Genomic DNA, 14,899 nt, shown 5'->3' with positions numbered 1-14,899 from the left:
TATTGGTTAGAGACAAAGTGCAGTGGTAACCAAACTTTTTAGTGCTCCAAAGACATTGTCAGAGCTTCGTCTTTATCATCACTGGGTAGTTTAATGAAGGGAAAAAAAATAGAAATACAAAACATACGAGAATTTTCTGAAAGCCAGGTGAAAACTGTTAGAAAACCTTAATCCAGTGAGAAAGACCTGCAGTGTTCAGGGGAGCTATTCCTAGGTATGGGTTTTGGGCAAGATTAGAAAACAGCATTTACACGCTTGAAAATCCAGTGGACATGTGCCGTTACCCAGGCCAAAATGAACAAAATGCAGATGCAAAGGCTATTGGGCAGTTATACCTATGCAAACTTTCCCTTTGAAAATGTGTACAAAATCCACAAGTGCAAAAGTACCCATGGGATTTTGTACCTGGGCGGGTCGTTTTAGAAGCTGTCCTCTAAATATTAAGTGATCTATTCACCTAAATCGGAGGATGAAAAAAAGAGGCCTTGTCAAATGGCTAGTCAAGAAGGCCCTTTCCTTTCTGAGTACACAACCAGAACCCTCATCCACACTCTTCATCACCTCCCGCTTAGACTACTGCGACATGCTTCTCACAGGTCTCCCACTTAGCCATCTCTCTCCTCTTCAATCTGTTCAAAATTCTGCTACACGACTAATATTCTGCCAGTGTCGTTATGCTCATATTAGCCCTCTCCTCAAGTCACTTCACTGGCTTCCTATCCGTTTCCGCATGCAGTTCAAATTCCTCTTATTGACGTATAAGTGCATTCACTCTGCAGCTCCTCAGTACCTCTCCACACTCATCTCTCCTTACATTCCTCCCCGGGAACTTCGTTCACTGGGTAAATCTCTCTTATCTGCACCCTTCTCCTCCACCGCTAACTCCAGACTCTGTTTCTTTTATCTTGCCGCACCATATGCCTGGAATAGACTTCCTGAGCCGGTATGTCAAGCCTCATCTCTGGCCATTTTCAAATCTAAGCTAAATACCCACCTTTTTGATGCTGCTTTTAACTCCTAACCCCCACTCGCCCGTTCAGAACCCTCACCTTATCATCCTCACTTCAACTGTCTCTTATCCCTTATATGTCCTGTCTGTCCTAACCCTTATCCCTTACCTGTCCTGTCTGTCCTAATTAGATTGTAAGCTCTGTCGAGCAGGGACTGTATCTCCATGTTCAAATGTAAAGCGCTGCATATGTCCAGTAGCGCTATAGAAATGATAAGTAGTAGTAGTAAGCAAACTTACTTAAGAAACAAACCAAACAGAACTATTCACAACTGAAGCAAAGGGTGCAGCGCTGGTTACAAAGCAGCAAATTGTGCTGTGAAAGATGCACAGTGAAGCCTATCCTGTTCAGAGCCACAAATACAATAGCTGCATTATTATGCTATGCACCAGCCTTATCAGACATACAGAGGGTAAGTTTAAAACAGGTCATCTGGATTGGAGGTTCAAAAAGGTGCCTATTCTGAGGCTATTGTGTTTCTTTGTAAAATAGTTTCACAAAACCTGCACAATCACAACTAAAATGCAACTGTCTATATTTATACCTGCTTGGGACCCTGACTACCCGGAGCCATTTGTTAAACTTTTAGATCTTGTTATGTTCAAAATGCTGATGGCCTAGTAATTGACAAGGGGTAAGGTGGAAAGGGGGGGGAGGGGTTGGCTTTGGATTGTTAATTAAAAAGTGTTTATATTTAAATCTGGTTTTGCATAATTTAGCTGAGGGTCTTAAGAATAGGGCCCTTGATTTGCTAGAGCTGTTATCTGGAGGGGATAGGTTGGCTGGGATATATTATAAAAATGACATTTTCACAGGCAATTTACCTGTAATATGACTGTTCTTACTTGTCTTGAATAAAAATAAACATACCTGCTCAGGAACAGATACAAATGTATAGGAGTAAAGTATGGACACAGAATGCTTCAATGCTAGCTGCACTCTGCCGAAATTGTTTTTATCTGCAGCCAAAATTTGCTGCATGGATACAGGTAAAGCCAAAACAGAAAAAAAAAAAAAGTGGTACTAGCATGCCCTCCCCACCTGGAACAGGCAGGCCCCCCTTTCACTCCCTCCTCCCCTGAAACAAAAACAGGCCCTCCCCCCTCCCCAAAACGCGGAGACTACTTTTCACACCCTATTGGCCTCATCACTCCTCTCCATGCCGACTCTGCATTCATAATGGCTGCTGTGACTTTCCATGGCAGCCTCAAGAGACTGCTGCTGGAGGTAGTGGCAGTCATTTTGAGACTGGAGCCAGCGTGGACAGAAGCAACTGGGGGATCATTCTTACCCCGAGGTAACACTACACCATGAGGATTTGAAAGGTAGGCCCCCAGGGAAGGGTGGAGTGCCAGTTTTGGCACTAAAACTGGAATTCAGCCAGTCTCTACTACATGCCTTTTTGTCATGGAGATTCGCAGTGCCTTTTCTCTACCCGTTTCCCCAACAGTGCTGCATCCTTTAGGTGTGCTAATTTTTCTGCCATTAGCCATATAAGAGGCAATTTTAAAAACCTTTTTCTGTGTGTAGAATGATTTGCAGTCGTGCCTAAAAGTACATGCAGCGCTGTAGGCGTGTACTAGTAGAGCAAGAATGTTCCGGCGAGGAGTTTGTGTGGAATGTGAGTGTTGTCAGGAGCAGGAATAAATGTTAGCACCCATTTGGCTCAGATTTTACAAGCCATGCAAAGGCACATCATACATGCAGCTAAAATCAAACACTTTGGTATGATGGCATCAAGTTGAATCCCCTCCATTCCCAGTTAGGCAAAAGGTCCAATTATGACCTATTGAGCTGGCAACGTTATTAGTGATTGTGAACCTCATCAGATTTCATGAACTTTAATGGAACTTCATGGGTGGAAAGTGTACATTTAAACTCGTACTTTACTAGCTGTTCAGTTCTCCAATCCCTTCCCGTCCCTCACAGATCCTCTGTGCACATGTAATGATATCTCTTAAGTGTGTTATTCAGGAGTCTCATTTATGAGTTTTGCAACTGTTAATAAGCCAAAGTAAAAATGACATGTGTAAGCCTAAAAACCTTTGGTGGACCCTGGAGCTTTCTCCTGTCTACTTTGCAGCCCTTTACATGAAAAAAGGTTGGAAACAACTGGTATATAGGAAAACCTATGGGGGAGGGAGAGGAACACAAAAATAAATGATTGTAAATGCAGGGCAGAGTGTGCAAAGGGAGAGATAATGGCTGCATAGTTGTGATGGATGAGAGAGAACAAAGAAGGATGATCTCAGCATAGTTAAGTCCATTCACACCTGTAGTGTGCCATGAATACATTACTATTCAAGCCTAGAGTGATGGAATTAAGCCTCCCCCCCCCCCCCAACTGATGCTCAAAACTCAAGCACTATTCTGAATAGTAGTATAAGGCTTGGCTGTATACAATGGAACTAGTAGTACATGATGGGTGGAAGCTGGAAGCTTGTAGATGTGTGTGTTAGTGGGTTTCTGGTATAACGCAGTTCTTGTGTGTCCCTCAAGTAATTGCATGGTGGTATCCAGAAAGTGAACCTGCTGTGTGGACTGTTCCAGGCTCAGACTGATGGTAGGATGGAGTTTGTTAAATTCCTGATGGAATATAAGGGTTTCAACTCTATGGGTCTAGATGAAGATGTCGTCAATGCTATCTTAAATAGAGGTGCCTGGGTGCAGGAGTTGAAGAAGAGGTGTTCTAGACAGCAGTGAAAATGTTGGCATATTTTGGAGTCATGTGGGTACCATGGCAGTGCCACCGATTTGCAGGTACAAGTCCTCTTTCAAATCTGAAATAGTTGTGTGTGAGGACCAAGTGGCAGAATTTCTCGGCCAGATCCAACAGTAGAAGGATCCAGGACAAGGTTCCTGATGACCAGCATTTCACCCTCATAGGGGATGTTGCTGTAAAGGGATTCAACATCCATGGTTGCCAGGATGGTATTCTCTGGGGCACAGCCAAGCATCAACTGGAACACCAAGCTTTAAATATTTTCTGAAACAGTTATGCAACCTAACTCTGTACAATAAAACACGAAAATCCCAGCACGCTCCCACAGAAAGGCTTACTACAGCCAGAAAACAAACCCCAGTCAATGGCTTAGCAAGCTGCGGTGTATGGGAGCTGCTTGCAGGCAAGACCAATAGGTATGAGGGTAGTTTTGTATTTATAAAGCTACACAGGTGCCATAAAATACTACCACAAATGCTGCAGCAATCATGTCTAAACTGAAGGTGTAGACATTACACTGGCCTGAAAGTAGGTGTAACTGTCCATGTGTATATTAGCATATTTATCTAATCAACACACTGACACTGCCTAGACTCTGTCCCCTGTAGGAAAAGTATGCATATTCACACTACTGTGTGCAATTTTACATATGTATATTGTTACTTTATAAACTGTCCAAATAAACTTTTCCCCCACTTCACTCAAAAGCTGCCCTGTCCATAGCAGACAACATGCACAGAACCATTATTATTTATGTTTCCACGAGACATTCTGCAATCTTCAGCTCCTCCTGACATACATCTGGGCCTTATCTACTGGATCCATCACTACATCACTTTCTCTGCATCCCTCCAGCAACTCTGCCTTCATACATCCCAGTCATGTAAACATCCTGCCACAGATGGTCCACACAGCTCTGTCCCGGCAGGTCAGTATGCATGGAGATACCTATTCCATGTACATCAACCCAGACGTGTTTTTATCCTACAGTATTCATTGCATAGCACATTCTCTGTAGCTTTTACTTACCTAACATTTCTTCCTTTAGTCTTTCATTCCTCTCTTCAATCTGTCTGGGCAATCGCTACAAAATATGGAAGGACACAAAGAAAATTCATGAAAGCAAATCATTCCCAAATATATATGGTTATTTTACTTGAATCTAAGTAGTTCTATTGCTTCACTTTTTCATATATTCTTTGTATCCTGCTGCATCCCAGGACTCAGATAAAAACCATTTTTAATCCCAACAGTTCTGCTAGAAGCTATAAACAAAAAATATCTATGCATTGCATTTTTGAAGTTTTCTCATGTAGTATTACTGTCGTAAGTCCAAAGGTGAAATAGCTGCAGCCTGTTCTCTCAGTCACAAAGGTTTCCCAAAGTATTTCAGCAACGGTTAATTTTAGTCATTTCTACAGATGGGCTATTTATTCCTAACTTCAGAAACACAGACGTCAATCTGAGTGTATTACATGAATTGCATTGGGTTCTCACTCAACACACCAACATAATGCAAATGAAAAAACACTGTATCAGGCCACAGCAGGTAGAAGAAAAAACATTGGAGACCTGTAGGAGAAACTAATTGTTTTGCTTTTTTCAATGGCATTCTAACGAGAGTAAAACAAGCACAGAACAAAAACTTTTAAAGTTTAAAAAAGCCCTGAAAATGTGGCTACTTAGGCAATCCTTTGAGTAGTACTTGTTTGATTATTTTGGCATTGGTACTCTAGGATGAAAAATGAAGTTGCTGAACTACTGTTAGTAATATGTAATTTATCTTTAAATCGAGTGTCGTACCGAAGATTGGAAGGTGGCCAATGTAACGACTATTTTTTAAAAAGGTTCCAGAGGTGATTCGGGAAATTATAGACCAGTGAGCCTGACGTTGGTGCCGGGCAAAATGGTAGAGACTATTATAAAGAACAAAATTACAGAGCATATTCAAAAGCATGGATTAATGAGACAAAGCCAACATAGATTTAGTGAAGGGAAACCTTGCCTCACCAATCTATTACATTTCTTTGAAGGGGTGAACAAATATGTGGCTAAAGGTGAGCTGGTCGATATTGTGTATCTGGATTTTCAAATGTCATTTGACAAAGTACCTCAAAAGACTCCAGAGAAAATTGGAGAGTCATGGGATAGGTGGTAGTATTCTATTGTGGATTAAAAACTGGTTAAAAGATAGAAAACAGAGAGTAGGGTTAAATGGTCAGTATTCTCAGATAGTGGGGTTCCCCAGGGGTCTCTGCCTGGACTGCTGCTTTTTAACATATTTATAAATGATCTAGAGATGGGAGTAAATAGTGAGGTAATTAAATTTGCTGACGAGACAAAGTTATTCAAAGTTGTTAAATCGCAAGAGGACTGTGAAAAATTACAAGACCCATGAGACTGGGAAACTGGGCATTCAAATGGCAGATGACATTTAATGTGAGCAAGTGCAAAGTGATGCATGTGGGGAAAAAGGAACCCAAACTATAGCTAAGTAATAAGGTTCCACATTAGGAGTCACCAACCAGGAAAGGGATCTAGGCATCATCATTGATGATACGTTGAAACCTTTTTCTCAGTGTATGACAGCAGCAACTAAGAAAGTAAATAGAATGTTAGGTATTATTAGGAAAGAAATGGAAAACAAAAATGAGGACATTATTAACGCCTTTGTATCGCTCCATGGTGCGACCGCATCTCAAATACAGTGTGGTATTCTGGTCACCGCATCTCAAAAAAGATATAATGGAATTAGAAAAGGTATAGAGAAGGGCGACAAAAATGATAAAAGGGATGGGATGACTTCCCTATGAGGAAAGGCTAAAGCAACTAGGGCTCTTCAGCTTGGAGAAAAGATGGCTGAGAGGAGATATGATAGAGGTCTATAAAATAATGAGTGGAGTGGAACGGGTAGACGTGAATCACTTGCTTACTCTTTCCAAAAATATTAGGACTAGGGGGCACGCAATGGAGCTACAAAGTAGTAATTTTAAAACGAATTGGAGAAAATACTTCTTCACTCAACATGTAATTAAACTCTGGAATTCATTGCCAGAGAATGTAGTAAAAGCAGTTAGCTTAGAAAGGTTTAAAAAAAAAAAAAAGTTTGGATAGCTTCCTAAAAGAAAAGGCCATAAGCCATTATTAAAATGGACTTGGGGAAAATGCACTGCTTAATTCTAGGATAAGCAACATAAAATGTATTGTACTATTTTAGGATCTTGCCAGGTACTTGTAACCTGGATTGGCCACTGATGAAAACAGGATTCTGGGCTTGATGGACCTTCGGTCTGTCCCAGTATGGCAATACTAATTTACTTATGTAGGATGATGAATGTGTCTGGTTTTTTTTTCTCTTCTGATTTTGTTTCTGAGGTTTTTATTAATTATCAGTCTTAAGGTAGATAAAAAACAACAAAGCAGTGGAATCAAATGCATTTATTTGGAATAATACCCGACGTATTATTATGACACTAGTAAAAAAGGCCCGTTTCTGAGAGCAATGAAACGGGCGCTAGCAAGGTTTTCATCGTAGTGTGTATGTTTGAGAGTGAGTGTGTGTGTGTGTGAGAGAGAGAGAGAGAGAGAGAGAGAGAGAGAGAGAGAGAGAGAGAGAGAGAGAGAGAGAGAGAGTGAATGTGCGAGTGTGTGTGTGAGAGAGTGAGTGTGTGAGAGTGTGTGTTTAAGAATGAGAGTGTGCTGCAGGGGCCCCCCCTCCGTCTGTTGGCGTCCTTCCCGCTCCCCCCTGTGTTTCGTTTTCCCGTTTCCTTCTCCACCCCTTCCCATGTGGTCCTCCCCACAGCGCCTCAGGGTTGTGACCCCCCCCCCCCCCCGCTGTCTGGCTTTCAGGATCGTGGCCCCTCCGTCTGGGGCCTTTTTTCTGCATTGTAGTGTGTATGTTTGAGAGTAAGTGTGTGAGAGACAGAGTGAATGCGCGAGTGTGTGTGCGAGAAAGAGAGTGTGTGTGTGAGAGAGAATCCCAGCTTCAGGGAGTTCCCCCCCCCCCTCCCTGGGCCTTTCAGGATGGTGGTCCGTCCGTCTCCCGGACTTTTTCCCCCTTCCCCTCTCGCAGCTCCAGGGTTGCCCCCCCCCCCCCCCCGAGCCTTTCAGGATGGTGGTCCCTCTTTCTTCCGCCCTTTGTCCCTCTCCCCCGTCTTCCCTCCTCCCCTTCCTGGCCTCCCCGTTTCCCCCTCGCAGCTTCAGGGTCGAGTGCCCCCCCTCGCTCCGCCTTTCAGGGTGAAACTGTGACGGTGAAGCTGGTTCCCTTCTTCACAGGTTCAGGGAGGCAGGCTGGCTCCGTCTGCTGAAGGTGGTTCCCTTCCTCGCACGTTCAGAGAGGCAGGCAGGCTGGCTGGCTCCGTCCGCGAGTCCGAGGTTGTGCGGGGTGATGGGAGTCCTGCGGATGCGGGAATTGGCCGCCGAGGGGCAGGGGGAGATCACGTGTCGCCGCTGCCCGCCTCCCTCCCTCCGCCGTTGTTCGGGCGATGTTAGTCCTCCGGAGGTGGGAAATGGTCGCCGAGGGGCAGGGGGAGATGGCGTTTCACTGAGTGTGAATGCTCCGCCCTCGAGAGGGCGGGCCAGACACTCATTGCCAAAACGGATATCTCTGGCGCCTCAAGTTTCCGGCTTGAGGCTTCATGGAATGTTGAAGGTGCCTTTTATATATATAGATTGTTAAATGGTTATATATGTTTTTATATTTGTGTTTTGTTCTTATAGTTTGTACCCCTGACGCAGCCTAAGGGCGAAACGTGGCCACGTCGGGTATTATTCCAAATAAATGTATTTGATTCCACTGCTTTGTTGTTTTTTTAATCTACTGTTTTGTAAGCAGTTGTGTTCCTTTTTGTTTTTTTGGTCAGTCTTAAGGTATCAATTGTTGTGTTAGCCTCATACCCTTCTTATGTGTGTCTTCTCGTTTGATTTTTGTCTTGGTAAATGGAACTCAAATTTAAACTTGGCTATAGCTGAATCCATTTTATAGCTTTAAACTTGGCTATAGCTTTAAATCACCTCATTTCCTCCAAAAAACAAAACAAAACAAAAAACCCACACCAGGGGCCAGATGCACTAAACTTAACGAGCAAGTAGTAAACCCTGACATGCACTAAAGACTTTTTTCCGACGACGGTAGCAGCTAACGAAAACGGAATGCAGATGAGCAAACTGTGTAGAAACCCTATTGTAATGAGATGCACTAACCTTTTCCGATTGCCTTAACGCTGGAAAATCTAACGAGAGGTCTGTACCTCTCGTTGGGGCTGCGCGGGATTGAAAAACTGCAACAAAACAAACAAAAAAAAAAATAGGGCTCCGTTAAAAGAAAAATGTCCATTTTGGCCTTCATTCCCCCCCCCCCCCCCCCCAAATAATAAAAACGTCTTTTTTGGCAGTGCTTCACTCAGCTGAGAGACCTGGAAGTCTGTGAGCCAATCACAGTGTGTTTAACTCGGCTGAACGCGTTGTGATTGGCTCAGGGACTTCCAGTTCTCAGCTGAGTGAAGCACTGCCAAAAAAAGACGTTTTTATTATTGCGGGGGGGGGGGGGGGGGGGGGGGGGGGGGAGAATGACTGCCAAAATGCACGTTTTTTTTTTGGATGGGCGTCCTCTGGATTGAGCCGCATCGGAGGGGGTGAGCAGCGTGGCATCCGGGCGGCACAGGGAGGCGTATTTGGCATGCGCAGAGCAGCCAGCATAACGCTTGGCTGCTCTGCGCATGCTCGACCGGCCGATTGGCCGACTGTTTAACGATGGAATAGAGAATGCAAGTGAGCTACAACGAGCAGCTCATTTGCATTCCCTTTCCTTAATGCATGCCCGTTCCTTACCGATTCGCTAAGGGAATCGGTAAGGGAAGTGCTTTAATGATTTAGTGCATCTGGCCCCAGGTCTTTTACCCTCTGGGTTAAGAGACGACACTATGAAGACAGCCTTTACAGCTCCTGGGGTGAGGGAACAGCAATCATCACTCAAAACCACCACCTAATAGCCCCAGAATTAGGGAGTGTAATTTGCAGCGATCTGGCAAAAGCTCTGATGTATGGTCTCCAGTTGAGGACTGTTGCAGTGATAACTGGGCTGGGTGACTTGGGAAGGTGAACAAAATTAAATTAAATCTGCAGGCTAATTGTATATATACACTCAAGGTGCTGGATCTCAGATTGACGTCCAACTGGACTGCAAGCCTAGAGATCCATCACCCCTATCCTCCATCAAAACACCCCATCCAACTCTTCTGATCTCTCGCCCATTAAAACCTTTATGCCGCTATGCACATATGGGAAGCCATGAGCAGTAGAACTGCTTTAGGAGGAGGAAGAAACTTCACCATGCAAGCTTCTCTGGCCTGTGGAACTGAGGGATCTCTCTCCAACACCGATTTATAGTCTGCAAGGGCTTCATCCAGTTTCTCTGTTTTCTCATACAGTTCTGCTCTTCTCAGTATAGCTCGGATGTAATCAGGATTTAATTCAATTGCTGAAAAGGAAATAACATTTAACACCCTAGTACAGCATTCAGCAAAACAGCAGGCAATGAGGCGTGTGTTTGATGCTCAGTATGGCTGCTATAAATTATTGGACTGGACTGAAGAGCACAAAGCAGTGCAAGATAAACCAGTGTTTCTCAAGCTAGTCCTGGCTGGCTGTTTTTGCCATGATATCCATAATAAATAAGCAAGATTGACCTTAGCGTGCACTGGAAGTAGTGAGTGCTAATGTTCTCTCCTAAACAGTGCTTAGCAATCTTGTCTTTGGCTGTCACCCCACTTGCAGAGTCAGAGAAAGCGTGTGACCCCAATGGTGGATCAATGCCATCAAGCTCAATTTATTTAATATAGCGCCAATAGATTAAAAAAAAATAAATCTAAGCAGTTTACAAGTTCAATGAAAAGCATTGAAAGGGGGGGGGAGGGGTAAAACTGAGTAGACAATACAAAACAGAACTACATTTTTCACATTCCTTGAGAATATCCTGACAGAGAGGCTGTGGGTACCCCAGAAACAGCTTGGAAAACACTGTTTATGAACAACCATTATACAGGCACGAATTAGGCATTTCAATTACTGTATTGTATAAGTACAGCAAAGCAAAATATATTACACTATAATGTTAATAATACACTGTAGACTGATACAAACAATTTAACACTGCATTGCTTGTAACACTGTAACATGATCAAGGATTGTAACCCAACATATATTGTAAACATGATATAATGTTGATGTATATCAGTACTGCATCCCCAATACTTCCTCACACTGTCCTCCCAACTAAGGGGACCAGCCGGCTCATCAAATAATAGCAGTTCCCATTAGTGCTGTGAGTCACTCAAAAGGTTTTTGATTCAATTCGCTCATATGAATTGTTTTTTTGATTTGATTCAGTTGAACTGAAATATAGGGGCTCATAGCTTCAGACCTATGCTAATATTATAACAAATACGTTTGGAGTGGGCGGTTTTGTTTTGCACTGAATTAAGGGATTCCTGTCGTCTAGATCTTACCAGGTCAAAGTGAAATCGACCATTTCCGCTCCCTGGAGAGCCTCCTGTGGGGTGCCTCACGGCTCAACCCTGTCACCTACATTGTTCAATATCATGCTGATTCCACTTGCTACTGCCCTATGCAACCTTGGTCTAAACCCGTTCATTTATGCGGATGATGTCACCATCTACATTCCTTTTTGTAGCACAGTAGCTGAAATCTCAGATCTAATTGCTGCAAGCTTTTCTACAATGGAACTTTGGGCGAAGGTGTTTCGGTTCAAGTTAAATAAGGATAAAACCCAGTGCCTTATTCTCCACTCCCCTTACTATACACTCCCAACAGATACCCTCACTGGAAAAGACTACGTTCTCCCTATTTCTAGTAGTCTAAAGCTCTTTGGGGTGAATTTGGACAAGCATTTGCATCTGGACTATCATATGTACGAGTTGTCACTAAAAGAATGTTCAATGCAATGTGGAGGCTTCGGCAGATTAGATACTGTCTAACTAGAGAACTGTTTCGTACCCTTGTTCATTGGTTAGTGCTATCTCACCTAGACTATTGCAGCGGGATCTACGCAGGTTGCCATGATTATCTTTTGAAAAAGTTCCAGACCGCACAAAACACTGCGGCGAGATTAATCCTGGGAAAATCACGTTTTGAACATGCTCAACGTCTGTGTTTCCTTCTCCACTGGTTGCCCGTGAGGGAACATATCTCTTTTAAAATCTGCTCGCTAACTCATAAAATCATTTACGGGCAAGCTCCGGAGTACATGCTTCACCTTATTGACCTCCCACCCAGAAACGCAGTAGCCACCTCGCGCTCGTATCTCAACCTGCACTTCCCAAATTGTAAAGGCGCCAAATACAAATCGATCTTCACTTTGTCTTTCCACTACTCCAGTGCTAAGAATTGGAATGTTTTGCCGAAATACTTAAAACTACAAATGGATCACCAACTGTTCAAGAAGCTGCTGAAAACTCACCTATTTGGATTGGCCTATTCCCCCTATACTCTTACCGATTAATAGTCCCACTTACTTTTCCCTGATACTGATATGCCCCTTTCCTTGCTTAATGTCTCTTACCATATCTCTTACTGTATTGTTATTTTACTTAATCCTATGTAAGCCACATTGTGCCTGCATGTGTGGGAAAATGTGGGGTAGAAATGTACTATAAATAAAATAAATAAATAAACAACACAAACAGGCAGCAGCAACTGAACATTTTAAACACAGAAAAATGCATTTGTGCTGACAGGTTAAACTGCATCAGCCTCTACTTCTGTAAAATGTCTACACTATCTCCACAATTATTGTTCAGAATTAAAATTAAGTTCAAAACATACCCCACCACCACCTCCACAAAAAAGGGCCCTTCATGAATAAATAGGGCACGATATCAAATTCAAATATATGTTCTCATAAAAATATAATCCTAAAGCTATTGCCAGAGGAGACCAAGAACACACCCCAAGAACCCTTCCCCTCCTGTACTCCGCTCCTTCCCTATAAGCCCACCTGACTGTTTCCATCCACTGAAATAACACGACAGATGTACAGATCAGTAGGAACCAAAGCAGACTCATTTTCCCTCCACCAGATTTGTTCCTCCTTGATTTTAAACAAGAAGCTAAGAAATTATTTACTTTGGTCTTACAACAAGGACATTCCATCAAGCTATGCATCACCATTTGGAAAAACATAACTGCCATTCAGCTCCAACTGTTCTACTACTGCTTTCCCTTAGCCATCATTTTTTCCAGGACACATCTATATACATTATTCAATATCTCTCTTATAAATAGTAATAAACAAATATTAAGTGCATTTTTATAATATATAACACTGCATTCCACAAAACAAATAGAGCAAGTTCCCTTAAACCATCTTTCTCCTTTAATTTAGGCACAGAAAAAAACGATTTTAAATGCTCTCAGGATTCAACCCAATTCATGTTTGATGTGGGATATAAATGTTTACTTTATTCCAGGCCAGTCACAGAATCTATGACAAGGCAGAATTGATGTGTAGAGCTTGAGCTCTTTCATTAAAACTTGGGGTCCATGGGTCAGTTTTAGAAACAATGGAAAAGGTGCCGGTACTCAGTACCCCCAAGTACTCCCTCAAAAAAAGCCCTGATCTGTATGCTGCACAAGCTGGCATGTTTGAAAATATAAGTGGGATCAAATAAAAATGTTACCAGCAATAAAAAAAACCCCCCAAAACAACACAAGTGCAGCAGCTCAGCTCGTATGCTTGTTTGCACTGGAGCCGACTTTGTGGGTGCTGTGGGTGCTTGAGCACCCCCAATATTGGAAAAATTCTTTGTATGTGTCCAGGGAGGGATTATTTCCATTGGGCTTAGCACCCCCAATAATTTTGAAAAGTTGGCTCCTATGCTTGTTTGCTTAGTGCTGAAATACAGGGATGACAGCTGCACGGGGGAAGGGAAAGAGAGACTAACCCAATTGGCTTCAACTTTGATGTCATCCTGTCTCCTGTTTTCATCCAACCTCCTTGCTCCTTGCATTGGCGGCTTGGCATGGCTGCCGGTCCCACCCCTCTGGTGTCAGTTTCTGTTCCAGGGCAGAGCCGGCAGCCTGCGCCAATAGAAAGTGAGACAGGCAGCAACATCTTCGATGACAGTGGGAAGGAAGCAGCAGCAGCTTCGGCTTGGGTGACAGCAGGAGGGAGAGAGGTGAGGAAATCTCAAATCAGGACTCTTGATTTTTTTCCGAAATGAATCAATCCGAATCATGAATTGGACAGCACTAGTACTCATGTACAGTCCACTTGCTCTGAGCAAGTGTTGATGGGGTAATTTTCTTCAGCACAGATATACTTGACCTCACTGCCCCCAGTTTGAGAATTGCTGGTATATATACACTGTAGACCTAGTGTAATATGCATTCACCTATAACATGGTCACACATCTTGAGACACCAACATCTGCAATATATTGGGTCTATGGCATACTATTTACAAAATTCTGTGAGGTGAAAATTAGTTTATGAAAATATACTGTGGATAAGTAGACTAGTAGTTAGTGCAGCGGACTTTGATCCTGGGGAACTGGGTTCGATTCCCACTGCAGCTCCTTGTGACTCTGGGCAAATCACTTACCCTTCTATTGCCCCAGGTACAAATAAGTACCTGTATATAATACATAAACTGCTTTGAATGTAGTTGCAAAAACCACAGAAAGGCAGTATATCAAGCCCCATTTCCCTCATTTTCCTTCCCTATCTGAGATTCTACATGGAATGTTGCTGCTGCTGCTGCTGCTTCTGGAGATTCTACATGGAATGTTGCTGCTGCTGCTGCTGCTTCTGGAGATTCTACATGGAATGTTGCTATTATCTGAAATTCTACATGGAATGTTGCTACTATTTGAGATTCTACATGGAATGTTGCTTGTGGAGGAGTAGCCTAGTGGTAAGTGCAGTGGACTTTGATCCTGGGGAACTGGGTTTGATTCCCTCTGCAGCTCCTTGTGACTCTGGGCAACTCACTTAACCCTCCATTGCCCCAGGTACAAATAAATACCTGTATATACTATGTAAACCGCTTTGAATGTAGTTGCAAATATCACAGAAAGGTGGTATATCAAGTGTTATTTCCCTTTCCTATTTCTCTCATGCATACACATTAGGCTTGTTGGCACTTCAAGGA

The 14,899-nt window shown here is 43.0% G+C and overlaps 1 protein-coding gene across 1 annotated transcript in view; it reads right to left on the bottom strand.

The window, feature by feature from the left end:
- Positions 1 to 14,899, bottom strand: part of TTC1 (tetratricopeptide repeat domain 1) — a 29,558-nt gene that overhangs the window by 1,694 nt on the left and 12,965 nt on the right. Inside the window, exons 5-6 of the mRNA XM_030212688.1 lie at positions 10,062 to 10,210; positions 4,762 to 4,816 (exon numbers count right to left, since the gene is read on the bottom strand). Coding sequence (XP_030068548.1) covers positions 4,762 to 4,816; positions 10,062 to 10,210 — 204 coding nt within the window. The remainder of the gene's footprint in view (positions 1 to 4,761; positions 4,817 to 10,061; positions 10,211 to 14,899) is intronic.

This window comes from Microcaecilia unicolor, chromosome 8 (genome assembly GCF_901765095.1).
Source record: "Microcaecilia unicolor chromosome 8, aMicUni1.1, whole genome shotgun sequence".
Lineage (NCBI taxonomy): Eukaryota > Metazoa > Chordata > Amphibia > Gymnophiona > Siphonopidae > Microcaecilia > Microcaecilia unicolor.
The sequence above is the reverse complement of the archived record's forward strand: the minus strand, read 5'-3'. Positions and strand labels throughout refer to the sequence as shown.